The following is a 23,189-nucleotide window of genomic DNA, read 5'->3' as shown; positions in this document are numbered from 1 at the left end:
CCCCCCCCCCCCCGGACTGTTTTTCCATTGCCCTACCTCAGCCTCAGAATATTCGACAGGCCTCTCAAGGGTCCTCAAAGCCACAGATCCAAAACCCAAGAACAGAGTCTGAAAGGGATCTTTCTGATCTTGTCCGGGTTCCCTAGCACCCAAAGGCCCAGCAGGTAGGCAGAGTTCCTGGATGGGAAATCCTGATTGGGTCACTATAGACACAGATCCTGGGCAGAGTGTGGGTTCCCTAGGTCCCCAGTGCCAGGCATGTCTAGATGGCACTCACCCAGTTGGTGCAGACCCTGGGGCCCTGAAACACGGCCCAGCCTGGCCCCAGTGGGCTCTTCTGGGTTTGTGAGACCCCTGGGTCAGAAGGAGCTGACCAAGCCCTCAGGTAACTCACCACTGCCCAGGTGAGCGTGGACCCAGGGTCATGGAGCCCCGGCTGGCCGGGCCTGGGCTCACAGGTTCCTGCGGATGTTGGAAGAACCAAGCCAGTCCGACAGCCGATCGCCCAAGTGGGCTGGGTTGCCTCCCCACACCCAGCCGCCAAGACCCGAGCCCAATGCGTCCCAGGGTCACCCGGCGCCAGGCCGAGGGCTCGGCTCCCAACAGCGGACAACCTCGCGCGCGGCCCCGCCGCCCGCGCGCGCCCCCGTCCGCGCGCCCCCGCCATGAAAACATTCCGTCTGCGCGCCTCCGCCCCGCCAGCGGAGCCCCTTCCCCCCGTTACCCGCAACGAGCTCACTTAGGGCTCCGCGGGCACCCTCGGTCAGGCCCGACTCGGGTCCTGAGATTCCAGTAACCGATCTCGCGTTTCACTTCAGGAACCGTGACCCGAGCGATTCCAGGGGCTCGGTCGGCTCCGCTGGGCAGGTCCGGACCCAGAGCTCTAGGCCCGGCGCCCGTCACTCACTGTCACCCGCAGCTAGTCTGACCAATGAGCATGGGGGGTGGAGACACGACGACCAATTCTCGGCCTCGGAGGCGGGACTAAAGGGTGGAGGTGGGTCTTGGACAGTCCAAGGACCAATAGTGCGCCCTGTGTGGGGCGGGGCTAAGTTGAGGGCGACGCCATTTGTCCCCTTCGCTGCTCCGTAGTGACGAGATTGTTGTGATGTTGCAGAAATCCGGCCTTGGAATTGTAAACTAACACGCGGCTCTGCTGCCCGAGACCTTTAGTGCAGCTGCTGAGGGCGGGGGCGAGTCCACGCCGTCCAGTCATTGCTGGAGCTCATTGCACGGGTAACGAAGAGCCATTGATTGGGGAACCTCTGTTGGACTCGATTTGGGAGCTGCATACTCCCCCCCTTTCACTCTGTGTGGTCTGGGACTGGGGGTTTGAGAAAGCGAGCTGAGGTCACGTATTAACCTGCAGAGCGAACTGCTGGTACCAGAGTGAGGCCCAAGTGCCTTGCGGCGTTGAGGAGACCAAGTCAGGCAGGAAGGAGACGGAGCGGTAGGATCTGTCTCTGAGGAGCTCTCTGTTCCTGTCCCCTGCTTTCTATTCCAGGAACTGCTCCTAAATAATTTCTGCTCAGCTATGTCGCCACTTTCAGCTGCAGCCCAGGTTCCTACGTTGGTCTCGCTGTTTGACCTCAACGCGGATGCTCCGGTCCTTCAGGGCCTGAACTTGGTGAGCCACCCTTCTGGGGAGGCTCTGGCCCAGGCTCCGCGGACTTCCTGTCCAGGTATCCGGGAAGCTTTGGGGAGGACCCGTGAGGAACGTGACAAGCTCTTTAGAGCTTATTGTTCCTCCAGGGAACTCATTCTTACTGATACTCCTCAGTTTAAGAACCTTTGTTGACATCTCTTTGTATGGATAACATTTATCTTAAATTCACCCCGTCTCTGGGTTGCTTCCAACACCGGGGACTGGATTGCCTCCAAACAAACCTCTTGCTTGCATTATTTAGATCAGGTCACGTTTACAAGCACTGCCTGCAAAATCATTTCAGAATTCCTAGATAGAGTTCAAATTTAACTGGATTCCAATTAGAGTATCCGTTCTGGCTGAATATAAAACAAAATTTTTTATTTTTAAATTTTTTAATGTTTTATTAATTTTTGATACAGAGAAAGAGACTGAGCATGAGAGGGGAAGGAGCAGAGAGAGAGGGAGACACAGAATCGGAAGCAGGCTCCAGGCTTCAAGCTTATCAGCACAGAGCCTGACGCGGGGCTCGAACCCACAAACATGAGATCATGACCTGAGCCGAAGTCGGAGGCCTAACCGACTGAGCCACGCAGATGCCCCTAAAACAAAAAATTTTTTTAAATGATAATTTTTGAGAGAGTGAGTGGGGTAAGGGCAGAGAGGTTGGGAGCCAGAATCCCAAGTCAAGGTGGGGCTGGAATCCCAAGTCAAGGTGGGGCTGGAAGCGCAGAGCCTAAGGCGAGGCAGGAACTCCCCAACCATGAGACGATGACCTGAGCCAAAATCAAGAGTCTGATTGTTTAACCGACTGAGTCACCCAGGCACCCCAACATAAAACCATTTTTTACAAACTTAGTTTGTCTTTGGCTGTTTTTCTTGAGGGTGTTTTTTATTTTTATTTTTAATTTTTTAAAATGTTTTTATTTTTTGACAGAGAGAGACACAGCGTGAGCAGGGGAGGGTCAGAGAGAGAGGGAGTTACAGAATCCGAAGACAGGCGCCAGGCTCTGGGCTAGCTGTCAGCACAAAGCATGATTCGGGGCTCGAACCCATGAACCGTGAGATCATGACCTGAGCCAAGGCCGGACAATTAACCGACTGAGCCACCCAGACACCCCGAGGGTGTTTTTTAAAAATCACACTGTAATTGGAAACATAAAGCTAAAAAAAGGGCTCTAAGAAATGATTTTTGCAATTACCAGAATTTTTTAATGTTACCAAAAATTATTTTCTACAGGATTCCTTTAAATAATCCCTCTAGTTAGTTTAGTGTTTGGTATATATTCATCTTACATACATCTTTTCAGAAACATATTGTATAATTACTGTGCCATTTATTTTGTTATTATTAGATTATAAATTCTTTGGAGGAAAAAGTGCCATATTTTTCTTTTGTATCCCTCTTTGTATATTAGCGGATGTAATTCCAGGGACTGCACATTTGGACTCCCTTTCCACCTCTAATCACCCTCCCCTTATTTAGGTTCAGGGGAGAGAACAAGCCCAGGAAGAAAACTCCAGGGTCAGCTGGATGTTTCAGAAAAGTTATTTTGTTCAGCCTGTGACCAGGCCTTCCACAACCACCAGGAACAGGTAAAAGCCCAGGTGCAGAGATAAATGGTGGAAGCAAAAGTAGAATGGCGGGTGAGGAGAGGTAGACGGGTGATTTATCTTTAATAAAGACTCGTGGTTTGATTAAGACCATTGGTGTTACCCACACTCCCTGGAGTTCTGTCACTGGTCATGGGTACCGTCAAGGGCCAGACTGGGGCATATTTCCCCATTCAGCCTCCCCCTTTGCCTCCTACCAGAGAGAACATTATAAGCTTGACTGGCATCGGTTTAACCTTAAGCAACGTCTCAAGGACAAGCCTCTCCTGTCTGCCCTGGACTTTGAAAAGCAGAGCTCCACAGGTGATGGCCGGTAGACCCGTGTTGAGTAGGACGTGGGGGTGGAGAAAGCGCCTATTTTAGGAGCTTTCAGAAAGGTCCAAGATGGAACACCGAACTTGTGCGCCTTGTGTTGTTTTCAGGAGATCTTTCCAGCATCTCGGGATCAGAAGACTCAGACTCAGCCAGTGATGAGGACTTGCAGATACTGGACGAGGAGACGGCTGAGTCTGAGAAGCCTGGTGGACCCCAAGGCTTCCACCCCAATCGGGTTCTTTTCCAGAATGCCCGGGGCCAGTTTCTTGATGCCTACCGCTGTGTCCTAGGCCCTCGCCAGGCAAGTAGCAGCATAGTTTGTGTGGTCAACTGCAGCCTTTGGTACACGCGGCCTAGAGTTCCCCTAAACCCAGTCCATCTCTTGCTTTTTCTTTCTTCCTGTTGGATGTGGGTATCACAATTGACAGTGCAGTCTTGGATTGAATTGGCCTGAATCTGGGGTTAAGTGTAATGGACTCAAGTTTGGAAACAGACCGATCTAGGTTTGAAGTGTCATTCTGCCCCTTGATCGGGACTACCTCTACAAACCTCAAATTCCCTTACTTGTAAAATGGAGACAAGCCTCAGGATGGTTATATGAAATGAGATAGTGCATGTGAGACTGGCCCCTTAGTTTCTTACTCTCAGAGAATGCAACAGATAGGTTTGTGCTGTCCCTCTGTCGTCCAGGTGTCCCCAGCAGAACCAGAACTGCTGCTACAGAACCTGCAAAACGGAGGTCCCAGATACTGTGTAGTGCTTATGGCCACAGCGGGGCACTTTGCTGGTGCTATTTTTCAAGGGTGAGAGCGTGCTGCGTGGGTGTAAGGATGGAATGGACCCGTTAGCCCGGGAGTACAGCTAGTTTCCAGTACTGATCACGTGTTGTCTACAGAAGAGACGTGGTGACGCACAAGACCTTTCACCGCTACACGGTGCGGGCCAAGCGGGGCACGGCTCAGGGAGTTCGGGATGCCCGGGGTGGGACTTCTCGTTCTGCTGGAGCCAACCTGAGGCGCTATAATGAAGCCACATTATATAAGGTGAGTTAGGCGTCCCAGATCTGGCGGTCCACCAGTGTGCTTTTAACCCTCTTGTCAGATATTCTAGTGGGGAGCCGGACTCCTGCATCCTCCCAGTTTTCATTATTTCTGAGTAGGCAAAGGTAGACTACAGACAGATCCCCAAGGACCTTAGCCTCCTCATTCTTCCCTCCCCTACATTACCTTCTATTTCCCATCCCTTACACATCATTTGTGGGTGATTTTTTGTTTGGAGATTTAAAACAGCAAGTGAAGATAACACTGGCTTGAGTTACTCTTTCTCTAGGAGGTCCGGGACCTGCTGGCGGGGCCAGGCTGGGCTAAAGCACTGGGGGAGGCTGGCACAATACTGCTGCATGCCCCCCGCTCTGGCCGGTCCCTGTTCTTCGGAGGCCGTGGTGCACCCCTGCAACGGGGGGACCCCCGGCTTTGGGATATCCCCCTCGCTACCCGCCGACCCACCTTCCGGGAGCTACAGCGTGTGCTCCATAAGCTGACCACCTTGCATGTCCATGGTGAGCCTTTGATCTAGATCCCGACTGCCTAGATCCTCCTGTACCTTCCAGCCCAAGCTCTGGTTTCTCATTTGTACATCCAGACAGCATCTTCACTGAGAGAAACCTGGGCTGGCTTCTCTTCAACTCAGCTTGAGAAACATCTTTTGTTTTCTGGCAGACGAAGATCCCCGGGGGACAGTCAGGTGGGACTCCCCTCAGACACATTGGAAGACCATGAGGGAGAAGAAGGCGGCTATCGAGGCAGAAAGAAAGATCTCCAGTGATGAAAATGAGGCACTTGGGCAGAACGAGGAGTCTCCCAAACAGGGTTTGAGCACCATCTGGAAACTGTCCAATCTCTATCTGGGTGTCTTCCCTGGAAATGCAGTCAGATCTCCTCCTGTCACGTCTTCTTTTTTTTTTTTTAAATAGGCTCTGTGCTGGGCACAGAGCCCAATGCAGGGCTTGAACTCACCACCCTGATAAGACCTGAGCTGATACCAAGAGTCGGACACTTAACCGACTGAGCCATCCGGGTGCCCCACTTCCTTCTTTATCGATGAGCCCTTACACAACACACACTCCGTTATACACACACATAGGTCTGTTATGATAAGGGGTACATGGTAGCAATTATTGAGACGTGTTTTGTGACCTTTCCAAATTTCCTGTTCTCTTTTGTTCATTGATGTATCCTCAGTACTTAGAACACACGAAATAGTACTGCAACAGCTGCCTGTGTTGTGCAAATCCTACATAACTGACCCATCTTACTGGATGGTGTGGTTGGAGCTAAGGCTTGCTTTCACTGCTGCAGACTCGTAGTCTGCGTGGCTGTCACTGCTCCCATGCTCTCCTCTGTTATGTACCATCCTAAGGCCCCTCAGGGGAGTCTAGGGGCGCTTGTCCCTGCATAGCTTCTGCTGGGTCTGTCCTTGTCCGGGCTGCAAGCGGAGAGCTTCACTTCCGCATGTGACACTAATGGATTCAGCTCCTGGTGTGCTACTCTATCTTAACAAAATACGAATACTTAATTTAACTTCAAGACAGTCTGAATTATCTCTTTATGTACATTCTTATGCATCTGGGGCAGCCCATATACTTCCACCCTCTGTGTATCTCTTTAGAAGGACCTAACGTCTCATTTTCCCCAGGTTCAGGGTCGGAGGGAGAGGACAGCTTCCAGGTAGAGTTGGAGCTAGTAGAGATGACGGTGGGGACCCTGGATCTTCGGGAGTTTGAGGTATTGCCAAAGCGGAGGAGGAGGAAAAGGAATAAGGAGAGAAGCCGAGACCCGGAGGCTCTTCCCCAGCAAATGCAAGATGAGGCCTTCTCACAGTCCGCCCAGGCACAAACAGCCCCTCAGGGGCCTTCCCTGGATGAGGCCAAGACCCCCGATCTGTCAGAGCTCTGGGACATGCTTCTAGCTGCTTGCCGAGCTGGAGATGTTGGGATGTTGAAACTCCAGCTAGCTGCCGACCCCATAGACCCCGGAGTTCTGTCTCTGCTCAGCGCCCCTTTGGGCTCCGGGGGCTTCACGCTCCTGCACGCGGCAGCAGCAGCTGGGAGAGGCTCAGTGGTTCGCATGCTGCTGGAGGCGGGTGCTGACCCTACCGTGCAGTGAGTAAGGGTCCCCAGGCCGAGCCCTTTGGGGTATAGAGAGGATCATCCGGAGGCTAAGGGTGGTACTGGCGACTTGACAGTATTCCTCTTGATCTGGGTGGGTGAGGCTGGGAGATGCAGGAAACAAGTTGAACCCATTTTTTGGGGGGTGGGTTTACACCTAGGGACTCCAGGGCCCGGCCACCGTATACAGTCGCAGCTGACAAGTCAACACGTAATGAGTTCCGAAGGTTCATGGAGAAGAATCCAGATGCTTATGATTACAGAAAGGCTCAGGTGAGCTGGAAAAGGAAGCAGTTGCAGAGTAGGAAGCCATCATGGATCCTGGCTAGATCATTCCCACTTTCTTACAGTTTTCCCAAAGAGACTGTGTATGGGTCTTACCTTACACCTCTCCGGAAATCCTCCAGGTGCCAGGGCCACTAACGCCAGAAATGGAGGCACGGCAGGCTATGCGGAAGAGGGAGCAGAAGGCTGCCCGGCGGCAGCGGGAAGAACAGCAGCGGGAGCAGCGGGAGCAGGAGGAGCGAGAGCAAGAGGAGCGGCGGCGCTTCGCTGCCCTCACCGATTGCGAGAAGGTGAGCTGGCTGTTCTCTTCCACGGCTAAGACCTCCTTAGACCCCTTCCTGGTGTGCAGCTGTCACTTCTGGAGCATCCAGTCCACCACTGGGGCCTTGCCCTTAACAAGACTTCTCTTCCCCGCAGAGAGCTCTGGCTGCAGAGCGCCGACTGGCTGCCCAGCTGGGAGCCCCGGCCCCTCAGACCCCGGCCTCTGCAGTCATCAGTGCTCCGTAAGCGCAGGGGCAGGCGTTATGATGGGGCTGGGCTGGGGCAAGTAGGATGAGCGCCTGCAGAGTACTCAGAAGGGCTGTTGAGGGAACTTGAGATGCTCTGAGAACCCTCTGCAGCAAAGCCAGAAATGGCGAAAGGGATGATGGGGAGAACTTGGATTGGAAAGTTTCCGGGGTACCTATTCAGCCATTTGTGTTTCTCTTGTTCAGACGCTGCTGGAGTTGTGGGACATCCCTCCAAGGCCTCACTCCCTTTCACTATCTCAACTTCTCTTTCTGCTCCACACGCTGCCTCTGGGATCATCGCTGCCAGGCTGGAAAGCCCTCTTCCTGATCTCTTAGGGCTGCGCCTGGGGCCAACTCTGGGCCCTCAGAGGGCACAGTCACACTAGCCCTAGGTTCCTTCTTTCCCATGAAACCAGAGTGTTTGGAAGATTAGGGAAGACACTCAGGAACCAGGGCAAAGACAGGGCCACAGAGGTGTTGTGGAGCGGGTACTGTCTCTGCAACTTTAATCACAATAAAGTTTGGCAAGGAAACTGCACTTGCACTTGCATTCAGGCTTTGTGGCCTTTGGTTCCTCATGCTCACCGGGGCCAGCACCAAGGGATCCTGCACACTCCGTGCCCCAAGTCCAAGGATTACCTTACTTTCAGTGCCCACTTAACTCCATTGGTTCAGAGGGACTTTGTGTATCAGCTGAGAGAGAATAGATATATGTCTTATGCAAAGTGCTATTGAGGATAGGCTTATCCAGAAACTGGATTTTGGGCTCAGGAGGCACGTTTTCTAGCTCCAGCAATGTGATTTTGTTGAGGGTTCCCCCAAAAAACAGCAGGGGTCCAGGCACATAGAGGGTCTGTTGTGGTCCCTGCCTTGTCCAGTAGCGGCCCAAGTTAAACCCATTGATCCAGACTTGGCCCTGGCGAAGAGAGAAGGAAATGAAGGGTCAGCTCTCAAGGGGGTGGAATCATCCCCTTTTGGGTTTCTAATCAGAGGAGTAATTTCTGCTGCCCCGTCTTCCATGATTTTCCTCCCATCACCCTGACCCCAACCCCACTGTCAGGAATACCTTGGTCCATCCGGGTAGAAAGAGAAAAGTGTCCCCGCCTTCTCCTAAAATTGGGAACGTTGTGGAATAGAAGGTGGGGCCAGAGGGAACTTGAGGATGTGAACTTCTCAGCAACGGGAGGGGAAACCACCGCTTCACAAGCTTATCGATGTTCAGAGGGAACATCAGCCACTGGGTCAGGACTGTTTGCCCCAGAACTGGCGGTTCTAACAGGCCCTGTGAATAAGGGCAATGAAAATTCATCATTAAGCTCTTAAGGCCAAACCGTCCCTGATCAAGCCCTGAGATAAACTAGTGGCCATGTCTAGATCCCCACAAGAGACTACTTTGCTGCCTAAGTCCTAAGCACATGACTCTTGTTTATCTTTCATTAGGCCCCTATCTTTGCGATGGACTTTGGTCAGTAAGTATGGAGGAGAAGGGGGTGGGGACAGCTAGCTCACCTTGAAGTCACTGCTGTTGGACCCAAAACTGAGCCTCCCCATGTTCTCCAGCAGGATGTCCAGTCTGGCCCCTATTTTCCCTATCAAAAACAGTTGGTGTCTCATGTTTCGTTCCAAAACACCCTGAAATTCCTGTGGATAAAAGCATGTGTGACTGGAAGGGCTCAGCATCTAGCCCGCAGCCATGACACAGTACATATGTTAGCACTTGTATTTGGAGAGCAAAGAGAATGTAGCCCATCTGTCGGTTACCCATCCATTCTGGAATCTTAGCCTCAGCCAAATTCTTCCTCATCCCAGCTTATCCCTGGACCCCCTGAAACTGGGCAGACAATGGGGAAAGGGAGATAAGGGGAACTTAAGGGTGCTGAGGAGGGGAGGAGATGGGCTCACAAGGTTCTTACCCCATCTACCATCACATAGGCACGGTCATGGACTCCATTGTTAGGCACCCAGAATTGTGTTGGCTCAGAAACAGTATGGGTCAGATAGGTCCGGTACAACATAAAGCCACGGTCCTGGGTGTGGAAAAGTACATAAGATGAACTGACAGGTAAGAAAGGACACAGTGGAGAAGATGGGTAGCTCAGAGAACTTTCGGCTACAGCTGTTGAGGAGGGCTGCCATAGCTACTGGCTGTGGGATTATGCCGTACCTGTTTGACAGCCTCAAAGGTCACTGGCAAGACTGAATGGATGGGCCCATGGGGGCACAGGATGTCCAGGAAAGTCAGCAGATCCCCATCCTATTAGAATAAGGAAAGTATTAGAATTAAGGGGAAGTACAGACTAGAGGGCAGGATAGTCCAGGCCATTTAGAGAATAAAGGGGTAGGATCAGAGAAAAGATGGGGAAGAGCTTACCAGGTACAGGGTCAAAGGTCCGAGCATCATCTTGGGGCTGGGGGGAGGTATAGGTCCCAAGGGAATTTCCTGGAACTGAGCCCAAATTCTCTCAGAAGCCATTGGAAAACCACACAACCCTTTTTCCAAATTCCTAGCACAAACTTCTTAACCTGGGATCCAGGGAAGGGCTTCATGGGGTAATGAAGATCCTGTAATTTTGCACACACTTGTGTGTATCTTCCCAGGTAGGCCCCATTTGGGTGGGTGGGGAAATTCTTCCGTGAGGCTCTGTGGCCCAGACAACAACCAATGATGTATGGGATCCCATTACAAACAACTTAGGTACTCCCTTTCCCCAAATTAATAAAAGCCTTTGGCACTTAATGAAGTGGTATGGTACCTCGCTGATGACATTTCGGACAGCAAAAAGCTTAGGTGTAGGGTCCCCTGCTTCAGATATTGGTGCATCGTAGTCATAACTGGTAGTAATTGGAAGAAAGCGTCCCTTGTCATCAGCACCTGGGGCCAAATCAATTTTATTAATTCACTATATTTCAAATCAGAGGCACTAAGCAAAGAAATTCACGCAGAGAATTTTGCCATCAGCAGGGCCACATCCAGCTTCTCAACCTCAAATCTACCTAGCCCTCACGTTCTAATTCCTTGATATGTCCGTCGCTGCTTCTACCCCAGAGACCATCTGGACTCACCATTCCAGTATCCAAAGTTGGTACCTCCATGGAACATGTACCTGAAGAGGGGGGAAGGTAGGAGGAAAAGCAAAAACTGACCCACTGAATCTTCATTTTCGCCCCCAACACCCAGTTACAGCTTCATGTTGGCCCCCGAGTCTCCAGTTACATGTTCACACTGGCTCCCAACTTCAACATTTTCTTTAGGCCTTTGGTTACAGCCGAAATGGACCGCATGGAGTGATTCTGGCCCCAGTAATCCAGCCAGCCTGTGTAGTATTCAGAGTTCACCTAGAAGGTGATATAAAAGCCAGAAATGAAATGGAGAACTGAGCTCGACCCATTCCCAACCCCAACTCCTGCTTTGACTGTCATGCCCTCCAGCTCCTCACCAATGGCCCATGGGGTTCATACTTCCGAAGCAGGGCAAAGATTTTGGTCATGTTGTCAGCTGCAGAGAGGAGGCAAAAGGTGAAAGGTAAACATAGAAGAGGTGCCCCTTCCCCAGACTCCACTCCTAACCCTTGCTCAGGAGACCTGGGCCAAAATCAACAGTGGTATAAAGTCCCCGGAGGGAGCCACATTTGAGTCCTTCAGGCCCATCTGTGGTGAAGAGCAAGATCCTGTCTCCCAGCAGTGCACGGAAGAGCCCAGCCAAGTGTCTCATGTAGGTGAAGTCACAGGCTTTGTAGCTACCATATTCGTTCTCCACCTGCCAACCAAAAGGAAAAGCAGAACTTGGCTATGCCGTGGAGGTTAGGACCCCTGGCTCCTCCTTCCCCTTCCCCAGTCAACTTGTACCCAGTCACTTGTACCTGAATGCTAATGATGTTGCCCCCGTTGTGGTATAGCCATGGATATAACTTGGGCAGCAAGACCTTGAACCAGGAGTCCACTGCGGCGAGAAAGTCTAAAGGAAGGAGCAGTGCTCTGCTCATTAGGACACCACCGTCTCCACAGCCCCCACTCACAGCATCTATGCCAGCAACTTCAGTGATGCCTGAACCCTGGGATGCAATTCGCATCCCACTTGTTCACAAATAAATCTGAGAAACAGTGACTGTGAAGCCCTAAGCACTTGCGTATTTGCATGGCAAGGACATCTGGGCATAGGAAACGTTGAAGCAGTGTTTCTTGTAAATTTAATTTTTAAACGGAAGAAAAATGTTAGATGCAACGTATGAGTGATTATGCAACCAGTGTATTCTTGAGTGCTGTGAAGTAGCATGGGAATCACAGAAACGTAGAGTATCTGACCTGCACCCTAGCGTTAACTGACGATCCAAGTGACTTAAGTCACCATTGGAAACATCACTGTATTAGGTATCATGCCTTAGGTATCACCCCTAACTCCTTTTTGTGATTTTGGTTGATTCATCCTCAGGGTCTTCACTTCACTTCACTTCACTCCACCCGACACTTTCTCCCCACCGTCCTTTATCTAGCCAACTCCAGTGCAAGCTTCAGATTTAACTTATTTCACTTCCTCAAGAAAACCTCTGATATCCCGGATGAGGGTAGATGTCCCTGTTACATACTCTCACATCACCTCATACTTCTTTTTGAAGCATGTGACAGATTATAATTAAGCATTTCTTTTTCTTTCTTTCTTTTTCTTTCTTTCTTTCTTTCTTTCTTTCTTTCTTTCTTTCTTTCTTTCTTTCTTTCTTTTCTTTCTTTCTTTCTTTCTTTGAGAGACAGAGAGACAGTGGGAGCAGGGGAGGGTCAGAGAGAGAGGGAGGTATAGAATCTGAATCAGGCTCCAGGCTCTGAGCTAGGTGTCAACACAGAACCTGACACAGGGCTCGAACCCACAACCGTGAGATCATGACCTGAGCCGAAGTCGGACGCTTAACCAACTGAGCCAGCCAGGCGCCCCAAGCATTTATTTCTATAACTGTTTCCCAATAGTCTGTCTCCCCCAGTGAGCAGGAACCTTGTCTGTCAGGTCCATTTGCTGCATCCTATCACTGGGGACAATGCCTAGCAGGCAGCAGACTCCCAAAGGTGAATTCAATGAAAGATGTGTTGGAGGGTATTTTTGCATTAAAACACTGAACCCCGTACATTTTGTGTCCTGTACAAATGGTGCCCAGGTTTGACTGCCTCCTTTAATCCAGGCATATATTAAGTCTCATCCAACAAGTATTTATGGGTGCTTACCATATGCCAAACAATGTTCTAGGTGTTGGGGATATAGAAAAGAAAATAGACAAAAATCTCTGCCCTTGTGGAATTTTCTTTCTAGTAAGGAAGGCAGACAATAAATAAATAGCTAAAATGTTTAGTATGTCAGTGCCAACAACAAAATAAAGCCAGGAAGGATATATATGGTGGGGGAGCTTAAATTTTAGAGTGTTGCCCAGGGAAGGCTTCACTGAGGTGATTGTGCAGGAAGACGGAGGCAGCACCGAGGGCAAAGGTCTTAACACAGGAATGTGCTTGATGAGTTTGAAAAACAGCAATGAGGCCAGTGTGAACAATGTGGGAAAGAGTAGATGTCAAGTAGGTGACCGGGCCAATTAGGCCTTAACAGGCCGTTTTAAGGAATCCATTGTTCATATTCTGAATGAGATGAGAACCTTATGGAGAGATTTGAGTAGAGAAATGACATGATCTGAAATATATGTTTAACCTTATATTTGCAATGAGAACAGACTATAAGGGATGAGGGGCAAAGAAGGGGAAGCAATAAGGAAGCTATTCAAGTAGTCCTGGTGGGAGAGGTGGCTTGGGCCAGCGGGGGTGATGAAAAGTAGTTGAATTCAATATATCTGGAGACTAAAGCTGGAGGCTTTTTTGTTGGTTGGATGCGAGGTGTGAGAAAAAGGCGTGAAGAATACCATAGTGTTTAGCCTGATCAGCTGGAAAACGGAGTCACCATGAACTGGGACGAGATTGTAGGAATAGCTGGCTGGGGAGCCAACACCAGGAACTTCACTGTACATTGTGCCTTTTAGGTCTCCAACCACGCAATTAGATATACGTTTTTAGAGGCCAAGGGAGAGTCCTGGAACTGGAGATTCAGAGTCATTAGCAATCAGATGGGATTGAAATCTACGAGAATGGATGAGATTCTCCAAGGAAACACATAGAAAAGAGAAGCATCCCAGGACTGAGCCCTGAAACACCCCTGCACTTAGAGGAAAGAGAAAGGGAGAAGAACCAGCAAGAGACTAAGAAGGAAGGGTCAGCAAGTCTGGATGTGGGGGAAGGGCAGGGACCAGATGGAGGTGGTATCTTGGAAGCTGAGAGGAGTGCATTTCAAAGGATGGAGGCCTAGAAAGGGACCGTGGATTCAGCAGTGAAGAGGTCGCTGGCTTTCTTGAGAAAAATGGACACTGTGTGTTGCTGTTCCGTCACTACTTGGCCATTTCAAATGTTATTTCAGTCAAGCTGAGTTGGGGAACTGCTAGGAGGGCCGTAAAGCTCTTCAGCATCCTACGAAGTGGAACAGTGCCTGGAAGGTCCACCACAGATATGAAACATTTTTACCAGAGCGATCTTTTTTTTAAACATTTTTTTAATGTTTATTTTTGAGAGAGAGACAGAGCATGAACAGGGGAGGGGCAGGGGGGCGGGGGAAATATAGACTCTGAAGAAGGCTCCAGGCTCTGAGCTGTCAGTACAGAGCCTGACACGGGGCTCGAACCAGGAGATCATGAACCAGGAGATCATGACCTGAGCTGAAATCAGATGTGCTTAACCAACTGAGCCACCCAGGTGCTACCAGAGTGAGCTTTTTAAAAGATAAAAATCAGATAAAATCACCCCCTTGCTCGGATGATGGAATTCCTATTTACACCTGAGTAAAATCCAAACTCCTTGAAATATTGAGTATTTCAGAGCTAAATCTTGAGTTCTTATGTTTTTCTCTCCCGATGTTCTTTCCCCAGGCAATACCCTAGTACCGATGGATCTAAATGCCATCTTTAGACTGATGAATCCCAAATTTATCTCTAGCTCGGACCTCTCTGTGAGCTCCACACTCCCACAGCCTATGGCTTACTTAACATCCTCAGCTGAGTGTGATAATAAAACCTTAACATGCTCAGGAGAATTGCTTTTCCCCCAAAAAGTTCCACCTCTAGTCTCTTCCATCTTTGCTATGTCAATATTCGCACCACCATCTTGACTAGCCTGCAACTTCATTCCTTCCTTTCCGGACCCTACCCACGCTGCCCCTACTCTTCCCCTTCCCATCAAAATCTATCAGTAAGTCCTGGTGATTTTGATCCCCAACCTGCAGCTCAATTCTACCCTCTTCTTCCCATCTCCACCGTCATCACTTTAGTCTAGGAGCCACCACCTGCCTCCTTGGCTACAGCCAGAGTCTCCCAATTAGTTTCTCCACCTCTACCCTTGCTCACCTCCCTCCATTCTCCACACCCATGCTCAAGTAATCTGAAAATAAATCAGTATGTCTCCTTAATAAAAAGCTTTCAATGGTATGTCTCATTAAGCTCTTTCAGTGGCTTTCTACTCTGCTTAGCATAAAATGCAAACCCCTTACAATGGCCAACAAGGTCCTGCATTAACATTCCCTATCTATCTCCAACTTCACAGCACAGTCCCATTTCTCTTCCCTGCAATGCTCCAGCCAAGCAGGCCTCAACCATGCCGTGTTCTTCCCCATCCCTGGGCTTTAGAATATATGGTTTCCTCTACCTGGTCATTCTCACTTCACTCTTCATATGACCAGAGCTTTCCCTTTGCTAGAGTCAAGTGAAATGTCATCATTTCATAAAAGCCTTTTTCTGATCTCCCTACCAAAAACAGGCCTTCTCTGGGTTTTAGTGTTTATTTTTGAAAGAGAGAGAGAGAGAGAGACAGATAGACAGACAGACAAGGAGGGGACAGGAAAGGGGTAGAGAGAGAGAGGGAGACACAGAATCTGAAGGAGGCTCCAGGCTCTGATCTGTCAGCACAGAGCCCAGGTGGGTCTCAAACTCACAAACTGTGAGATCACGCCCTGAGCTGAAGTCAGATGTTTAATTGACTGAGCCCCCCCACTTGCCCCAACAGGCCTTCTCTGTTATTCATGGTCTCAGTTCCTTGTCTATTTTCCTGTGTATTTATTCGCTTGCAATAATCGTACAGGTTTTAGTTAACAATCTGTTTCTTGTACCATAAGCTCCATTGCACAGGGACTGTGCCTGTCTGGTCCCCCAGTTTCTAGCATCTTGTTGGGCATGAAGGAAATGCTCAAATATCTGCATACATGATCTCCAGTTTGGGGATGATCTCGTCTGTTTTGGGCACCCAACGATCCATTTTGTTGCTATTGTTTTTTTCTGGGTTAAAACTTCCGTCTCCACTCACCTGGATCTGAGGTTCTCAGATGGATTTCAGTTTTTCGAAGCAACCAGGCTGGGAGACCCCCCTGAGACAAACATGAAGATAACAAGTTTTGTTGTTTGGGAGTGGAGTAGTGGAAGCAAGAGGGAGGATGTCCCTATAGCACCGGAAGTGGCTCGGCAGTGTGGGCACATGGGCGGAGTCTAGGAAGTGCACGTGAGTGGCTCCAGTTCTACCCCTTCTCCTAACTCACCATCTCCCACTCTGCACAGATGTAAGGTCCTGGTCTCAGTATGACCAACAGGTTTGCTATAGATGCCTCATTCAGAAATGCAATGAGGTCCCGGCTGCCATTAAAATTATAGACCCCAGGCTCTGGCTCATGGTAGTTCCAGGGCACATAACTGAGAAAGAAAGAGGTTAACAGGGCCCAAGGTAGGGCAGTGCTGAAGAGGCCTAAGGGCTCAGGCCTTGCAGGGAATCTCCAAGAAGCTCTTGGAAGGAGGTCCTGATGCACCCTTTCCCACCCTAGGCCGGGTAGCCCTGGAGCTCTCCCACCTGCCAGTCTTCCTGTCCCAACCCCCTTCTCAAAGGGGTGGTAGGAAGAATAAATCCCACCCTCCACGGCTCTCCTGAGCACTCTTACAACTGGACAGCGTTGAGGCCACTCATTCGCATCTTGAAGAGCCGGTCTGCCCAAAGCACCCGTGGTACCCGAAAGTAGTGCAGGCTGCCAGACACGTAGCGGAAGGGGGCCCCATCCAGGAGGAATCTGTCATTTTCCCGATCCACTACGAACGACCGAGTGTCCGCCTGCAAATGGAGGCACTGTGCTCAGCAAAGGTCTGGAGTTGGGGGTCAGTGTCTGCAGAGATGGAACTATAGCCCTGCCCATTGTTGTGTTAATTTCACTTTCTTTCTCTCCTGGGCTAGATCTTGATCACGTTCTCTCTCCTGCCACGTAAGTATTCTCCTGGGCTAGATGTGACCCCGCCTCACCGCACCCAGCCTGCTGTTTCAATCCTGTCATTTTACCTGGGGCAGCAGCAGCGTCAGAAGTGGCAACAGCAGGGAAGGAAGGCAGGGCGGCCTCTTGGGAGCCATGGCGCTAACAAGGCTCCTCTAGTCTGAGAGGGCGGTCCGACTGTCACGTGGCGGATTCCTGGGAGGGAACCTCAGCGAGCAAGGGGGCGGAGACCACCTCCAGTTGCCAGGCGATTAGCCTGGACTTGTCCACCCGCTACTCTACTAGTTTGTAAAATCCTCTACATCTTGAATCAGCTTCATCAGCGTCACCTGGGAGCTTGTTAGAAATGCAGAGTCTCAGGTCCTACCTCAGACCTAGAGAATCAGAATTTGTATTTTAACAAGATTCCCAGGAGATCCTAAAGACATTCAAGATTGAGAAGCTCTGTTTTACTAAACTGAGCTCCCTGAGGGTGAAGAGTACCTTATCCATCTTGAATCCTCAGCTTCTAGCACAGGGCCCGGCACATAGCAGGTTAAATCTAGATGAATGAATGTCAGAACCAGGGGGCTAAAACAGGGACCATCTTGGCCATCCCATCTTCTTTGGATGTTCACTGCTCTCCAATTTATCCCTGCCTGCCTGTGCGAGAGATGCCAAGTGCAACTTAGTGCCAAGGCTTAGGGATTTGGGAATTTCCATGACTCCTGCCTTCACAATCCCAACCCTGGGATGTAAGGACCAGATAATATAAAATAATAATAAAAATAATAGTAATTTCTGCTTACTGACACTAACTAAGGGCTGTGTGTCAAATATCGTGCTAAGCACTTTACATCTCATTTAATCTTCAAAAACTCCGCGCGGTAGGTAATTCTCATTTCCATTTTACAGATGAAGAAATGGAGAGAAACTTTAAATAGCCTGTTTAAGGTCACATACCTAGTTTAGCAGAGATAGGATTTGAACTAGGCAGTCTGGCCTCACAGTGCGTGCACTTAACCTTGGGTATTATTATACCTCGTTTACATTTAGGGAAACTGAAGCTCTGAGAGTTTAAGTAAGTTGTCCGAGGTCACACAGCTAGTAACTAAGCTATTAAGACAAGATTTAGAACCTAGTCTAGTTCAAGAGCCTAAGCTCTTAACCCCTGAAATTAGGGTAGTGGGATACAGGCCAGAGTTCCCAAGGTTGTACAGATTAGAGATGCAGGGGTCCAGGCCGCCAGCACCCACCCCAGCATCGCCCCTCGCGACAGGATTGTAGTCAGCCTCCTACCTCCGGCATTGGGAGATGGAAGTCCTGGGGGCCTCGGGCCGAGCCCGGCTTTGTTCCCCTTTGGCGTAGGTGCCTGCGTCTCGACCACTACTGAAGGCCAGGTGCGGAACCCTCACCCGGGTCCTGGGACCCGTCCTACCCCAGCCTTAGCCCGCCCCCGGCCTCTCCGCTCCCGGCTCCCACATCATCACGTGCCCAGCGGTTGCTAGGATACCGCGGGCCGTTACGCCGGCGCGGAATGATGACGTATCTACTTCTTCCGGTCTCCGGCGCGTCTCTCCAGCCCGAGCCAGGTCAGTGGCGATCGGGTGCTGACTCTCTTCGGGGTCTGCGCGCCAAGGCCGGGGGTGGGCTCTGCCGGAGGTGGGCCAGGGCCTCGCACCCCCCGGAACTACCCTCTGCCATGCTGGGGCGGCCCAGTGGCCGCGGGAGCGGGGCCCTCTCAAAGGTGGGCTGGGGTTGGAAGAAGCGGCCTGGTAGTCGCTGTGCGGCCAGAGGCTTTAAGGCACTGGACTCCAACCTTCTCGGGAGCTGGCGTCACCAGGGCCCGTTTTCTCTACGTTCCGAGACCTGGGCCCCAGCTCTCTTGGTACTTGAGGGGTCGTCTGGATTGTCCGTGACCCACGACTCTGCCGGTTTTTTCCTTCCAGTATGATCCGCTGGGCCCCCAGCGCATCTCCTCGAAGAGCTCACTCAACCTGGACGAAGCCTTTGGCAGCCTCAGACCGCCTTTGAGGAGGATGACTGAGACACTATGGGCCACGCACTGTGTGTCTGCTCTCGGGGAACTGTCATCATTGACAATAAGCGCTACCTCTTCATCCAGAAACTGGGGGAGGGGTGAGTCTTTGGAAACCACTAAGCTAGTAGCCCCCAGGGTTATGGTGAATCACCTGACAGAGCCAAGCGACACGGTAGTCCAAAAAGTGGATTCAGGAGCCAGGCCTCTTGGATCCGCCTTATGTGACCTTGAAAAGCCATGGTTTCTTCATCTGCTTCATGGAGATAAATTTTTTTTTTTTTTTGGTCACTGATGGCGTTGTAAAGATTAAAAGAGATAATGCATATAAAACATCTCACCCAGTGATATCACGTTCCCAGCACGTGATAAATGTTGAGTGTCACGCATTTAATATTTATGGTGCGTTTGTCATGTGCAGGGCACTGCGTTGTGACCAAAGCACCTCAGAGATTACTGTGTTCCTGCTCTTGAGCCCAAAATGTAAAATTGGCATACTTCTCTTGAAGCCACATCTTGGGAGGGTTTCTGCCAACTGGGAAAGATACCCGCCAGCCCCCTTCTCCCTAGAGAGTTCCTAGCAGTATGGGAGATGACCATGGTCCTTCACTGACCCCTTTGGCCCACAGTGGGTTCAGCTATGTGGACCTAGTGGAGGGGTTACATGATGGACACTTCTACGCCTTGAAGCGGATCCTGTGTCACGAGCAGCAGGATCGGGAGGAGGCCCAGCGAGAAGCAGACATGCATCGCCTCTTCCATCACCCCAACATCCTCCGCCTTGTGGCTTATTGTCTGAGGGAGCGGGGCCCTAAGCATGAAGCCTGGCTGCTGCTGCCCTTCTTCAAGGTCAGAAAGTCTCCTGGCAATGGAGGGGCTTGCCACAAGGCCATCTACCAAGGGCTGTGTGAGTAGCCAAGCATGTTAGGAAGCAGACACCACGTCCTGGGTTTGAACACTTCAGATGTGGGGTTCAGAGAAACCCGGGTGGGAGTGTGAGGTGTGTAGGGTGTGCGGTGAAAGAGTTGATAGGCTGTAACCTAGGGAAGGGATCAGGCTCAGGGATCAGAGGCTCAGAAAACATCTCTAACTTTGGGGAAACTTGTGTTGCAGAGGGGTACGCTGTGGAATGAGATAGAACGGCTGAAGGACAAAGGCAACTTCTTGACTGAAGATCAAATCCTTCAGCTGCTGCTTGGTATCTGCAGAGGCCTTGAGGCCATTCATGCCAGAGGTTATGCCCACAGGTCAGTGGGAGGCCCGTGCGTATATTTGGGGCAGAAAGGAAGAGCCTCCCCAAGGAGATCCAGAGGTCTCTGCCCTCCTTCCCAAGGAACAATCCCCATGATTCTTTTGCCTCCAGGGATTCCAGCCTCCCTATCCAGGGCTGCTCATGGGCCATTTCCACTTCTCTACAGGGACCTGAAGCCTACCAATATCTTGCTTGGAGATGAAGGGCAACCAGTTTTAATGGACTTGGGTTCCATGAATCAAGCCTGCATCCATGTGGAGGGCTCCCGCCAGGCTCTGGCCCTGCAGGTAAAAGAGCGTCCAGCTCCTTTGCCCTCCTGTTCCCTGTCGGCAACTTCTTCCAGTGTGTGCCCCAATTTGGTCACATGACTATGCCCTGTGCCCCACTTTTGAGCTATGGGGCCACTGTTCCAGGACTGGGCAGCCCAGAGATGCACCATCTCCTACCGGGCCCCGGAGCTCTTCTCTGTGCAGAGCCACTGTGTCATCGATGAGCGGACTGACGTCTGGGTGAGGAACATGTGGGCGGGAGTATGGAGTGGGAGAGCAGTGCAACTCTGTACCTGCTGTGGAGGGGCAGGTCTTTGGTTTTGAGTGCATGGGGCCCCAGGAACTGCATGTGTCTCAATCCCCCTCAACTTCCTTCCTGGGAGCTGTCACTGACACTGTACTCAGTTGCTCAGGAAGTGGTATAATCCTGCTCTTTGAACAGAGTGGGTACAGCTAAGTGTCAGGGCTGAAGGCAGTGTCAGGGTACAGAAGGCTTCCTGGCTTGGTGTCACATGGCTGAGGTCGGCATATTCTTTTTAGCTTACGTAGTCATATTTCACTACAGAATTAAGAGTAGAGGTAGCCCCTCCATCGGTCTCCTGTCAAAGAATAACCAAGTTCTGCTCAGTCCCTAGGCTGTGTCCTATATGCCATGATGTTTGGGGAGGGCCCGTATGACATGGTGTTCCAGAAGGGTGACAGTGTGGCCCTTGCTGTGCAGAACCAGCTAAGCATCCCGCAGAGTCCCAGGTAAGCAATAAAAGGGCCACCAAACACTTCAGACTGCCCCCGGACATTAGTAGGGTTGGCACCTTCGCGCAGGGAATGAGGACTCTCAGGTCACCTTGCCCACCTCCTTCCACAGGCATTCTTCAGCACTGCGGCAGCTCTTGGCCTCCATGATGACCGTAGACCCCCAGCAGCGCCCCCCCATCCATCTCCTCCTCAGTCAGGTGGAGGCACTGCAGCCCCCAGCTTTGGGCCAGCACACCACCCAAATCTGAACAAACCAGTGGCCATGTTGAGGTGGCCCCTGGGCCTTCCTTGGAAGGAGGCTCCCCTGCCCTTATTAGAGTCTCCACTGGTTCTCTCCAGGACTGCAGTATTGTAGTTGGGGGCAGGCGGGTGGAAGACAGCCAACTCAGTCTTCTGTCTCTGCTTCTACTCGCTTTATCTCCAAGAGCAGCAGCTGAACAGGGGGACTCACTGAGTTGGGGTGGACGGGGTGGGGGATGGGGAAAGGGAAACGGGTAGAATCCAGAAAGGCTCTGAGCAGGACTGCTGAGCTTACATCATGGTCTGCCTCCACATCGGGGAGCAGGAGAATGTATAAATAGAAGAATAAAGTGAAAGCTTCGTGTGGATCTTAGTCTCATTGTTCCTGGAGTCACGGAGAAGAGGTGCCAGGGGCCCAAGGTCTGGTTGCTATTTCCAAGGGAACAGACTGGGAAGAGAGACCGGTGGAGGGAGGGATGGTGTGACTTCGTCTTTCCACGTGTCAGGAGGCAGGTATCGCTTTCATCTGGCTAACCCAATTCTAGCTTGCCTTAGTCAAGAGCTTAATGCTGTTCTGGATTGAGCTGGCCTCTGTGCTAAGAACTGGGACCAGGGCCTCCTAGAAGCACGCTCAATTCGTTCCTTCATTCCCAGGAGTGGGCAGCTGAGTCAGAGCAGCCCAGCCGGTTTGCCAGGCAAGGGCTTCTGGGTGGAGACGGCTGAGGAAGCTTTGGGACAACAACATAACAGGTCTCCCAGCCTCAGCCTGGGGGCAAGGGGAGTGGAGGTGGCAGCCTTTTGGCCCACAGTTTCTCCCAGATGGTTCTAGCTCACACATGGTTAATGATTAATGAGGCCGCTGTGGTGTGGCAGTACCCAGCTGCCATTTCCTGCCTACTCTGCTGAGTAAACAGGGGCCCTGGCTTTGCTTAGGCTGAACTATTCCCTAGGGAAGGGCACCGCGTCCCTGAATCACCAGGGAGGGGAAGGCAAGGGCAGGGCTGGCATCCCCTGCTCCTGAGATTGAAGCTTCTTTTCTCCTCTCCACCTGCTCTCCTGCTCTGCACCCTGCCATGCTCACCCCCATGTGCTGACGTTGGTGTGGGTCCTGGGGTGCCTATTAGCAATGCTGGAGTTTTCTCCAGGGCCCTGGCAAGAGGCTCCCCCCCCCCCCCCCGCAAGCTAGCATAGAGGCTGAGGCCAGAAAGAGAGCACAAACAGAGAAGAGATGACCTGACTTTTAATGGCACAACCCTAGGCACCAGCAAGGCAGCAAGAGGGAGAGACAGCTGTGTGAAGCTGCTCAGAGGTGCAGTGATACAACTCAAGGAGACCCTTGTCCCCTCCCATCCCCCAACCTTATGACTAGGCTCCATGCCCAGGAACTGTGGGCCAGCCCAGTCCCACTCCCAAGCCCTCATCATGCACAGAGGTGCCCGGGCCAAGCTTCCAGAGTCCATGAATGCAGAAGCAGCAGGAAGAAATAGGGTAGCAGTCTAACTCAAACACAGAAACTTCTGGACTTAAACTCTTACTTGGAACTCGTATCTTTTCAACAGCTTGTGGCTGGACAGACAGGTCCGGGATTCAGTCCTCATTTTCTCTCTCCTATCCTGGGCACCCCTGGGATCTTACATCAAGGTCCCTGAGGTCACGTTTCCTGGGCCTGGCAAGGACCCCTTGGCAGATCTCACCTTCAGCCATGGAAGGGAAAGGGGTCATGGGCAGCAAAGAATGAGGGCAGCAGAAGCAGTGAAGTGGCGGCGGCGGCGGCAGCACAGAGAGGAGAGCAGCAGAAGCTCAAGCACTCA

General features: G+C 51.2%; 5 protein-coding genes across 13 annotated transcripts in view; 2 read left to right on the top strand and 3 right to left on the bottom strand.

Annotated features, from left to right (window-relative positions):
- The window catches only part of ATG9A (autophagy related 9A), an 8,951-nt gene extending 8,044 nt beyond the window's left edge, over positions 1-907 (bottom strand). The window contains exon 1 of one of the 2 annotated variants that reach the window (XM_029933765.1): positions 395-907. The gene's annotated coding sequence lies outside the window, so the exon portion shown is untranslated. The remainder of the gene's footprint in view (positions 1-394) is intronic. The other variant, XM_029933766.1, reaches the window with a different exon arrangement.
- Positions 908-1,103: 196 nt separating this feature from the next.
- On the top strand, positions 1,104-8,084 carry ANKZF1 (ankyrin repeat and zinc finger peptidyl tRNA hydrolase 1). Its single transcript, XM_029933768.1, has 14 exons — positions 1,104-1,236; positions 1,505-1,682; positions 3,132-3,241; positions 3,460-3,562; positions 3,682-3,875; positions 4,265-4,377; positions 4,470-4,617; positions 4,904-5,132; positions 5,293-5,442; positions 6,269-6,734; positions 6,902-7,013; positions 7,148-7,315; positions 7,443-7,528; positions 7,739-8,084. The coding sequence occupies exons 2-14, from the start codon at positions 1,535-1,537 to the stop codon at positions 7,860-7,862; spliced, it is 2,151 nt and encodes a 716-aa protein (XP_029789628.1). The 5' UTR covers positions 1,104-1,236; positions 1,505-1,534; the 3' UTR covers positions 7,863-8,084.
- Positions 6,158-18,307, bottom strand: GLB1L (galactosidase beta 1 like). 8 transcript variants are annotated; one of them, XM_029933769.1, is made up of 19 exons: positions 18,123-18,307; positions 17,328-17,486; positions 16,913-17,218; positions 16,524-16,690; positions 16,131-16,281; positions 15,902-15,962; positions 11,395-11,489; positions 11,117-11,321; positions 10,972-11,030; positions 10,749-10,870; positions 10,598-10,638; positions 10,288-10,406; positions 9,906-9,980; positions 9,699-9,788; positions 9,448-9,561; positions 9,044-9,175; positions 8,601-8,816; positions 7,122-8,450; positions 6,158-7,018 (listed from the first exon to the last, which is right to left on the bottom strand). In XM_029933769.1, exons 3-18 carry the CDS (start codon positions 16,979-16,981, stop codon positions 8,181-8,183), a joined length of 1,986 nt encoding a protein of 661 aa, XP_029789629.1. In that variant the 5' UTR covers positions 16,982-17,218; positions 17,328-17,486; positions 18,123-18,307; the 3' UTR covers positions 6,158-7,018; positions 7,122-8,180. The 8 variants fall into 8 exon arrangements, with proteins under 8 accessions (XP_029789629.1, XP_029789635.1, XP_029789632.1 ...); XM_029933775.1 differs by having other exon boundaries at positions 11,117-11,291; XM_029933772.1 differs by having other exon boundaries at positions 16,913-17,039.
- Positions 18,308-18,351: 44 nt separating this feature from the next.
- STK16 (serine/threonine kinase 16) lies at positions 18,352-21,746 on the top strand. The gene is made up of 8 exons (XM_029933764.1): positions 18,352-18,415; positions 18,773-18,962; positions 19,491-19,710; positions 19,975-20,108; positions 20,280-20,400; positions 20,527-20,622; positions 21,011-21,132; positions 21,248-21,746. Exons 2-8 carry the CDS (start codon positions 18,877-18,879, stop codon positions 21,384-21,386), a joined length of 918 nt encoding a protein of 305 aa, XP_029789624.1. The 5' UTR covers positions 18,352-18,415; positions 18,773-18,876; the 3' UTR covers positions 21,387-21,746.
- A 301-nt stretch (positions 21,747-22,047) lies between these two features.
- The window catches only part of LOC115286934 (tubulin alpha-1D chain-like), a 6,235-nt gene continuing 5,093 nt past the window's right edge, over positions 22,048-23,189 (bottom strand). Inside the window, exon 5 of the mRNA XM_029933270.1 lies at positions 22,048-22,144. Within this exon, the coding sequence (XP_029789130.1) occupies positions 22,048-22,144 (97 nt within the window). The remainder of the gene's footprint in view (positions 22,145-23,189) is intronic.

The sequence above is a fragment of the Suricata suricatta genome, chromosome 3 (assembly GCF_006229205.1).
Source record: "Suricata suricatta isolate VVHF042 chromosome 3, meerkat_22Aug2017_6uvM2_HiC, whole genome shotgun sequence".
Classification (NCBI taxonomy): domain Eukaryota; kingdom Metazoa; phylum Chordata; class Mammalia; order Carnivora; family Herpestidae; genus Suricata; species Suricata suricatta.
Note: the sequence above shows the minus strand (reverse complement) of the source record. Positions and strands in the feature narration are given on the sequence as shown.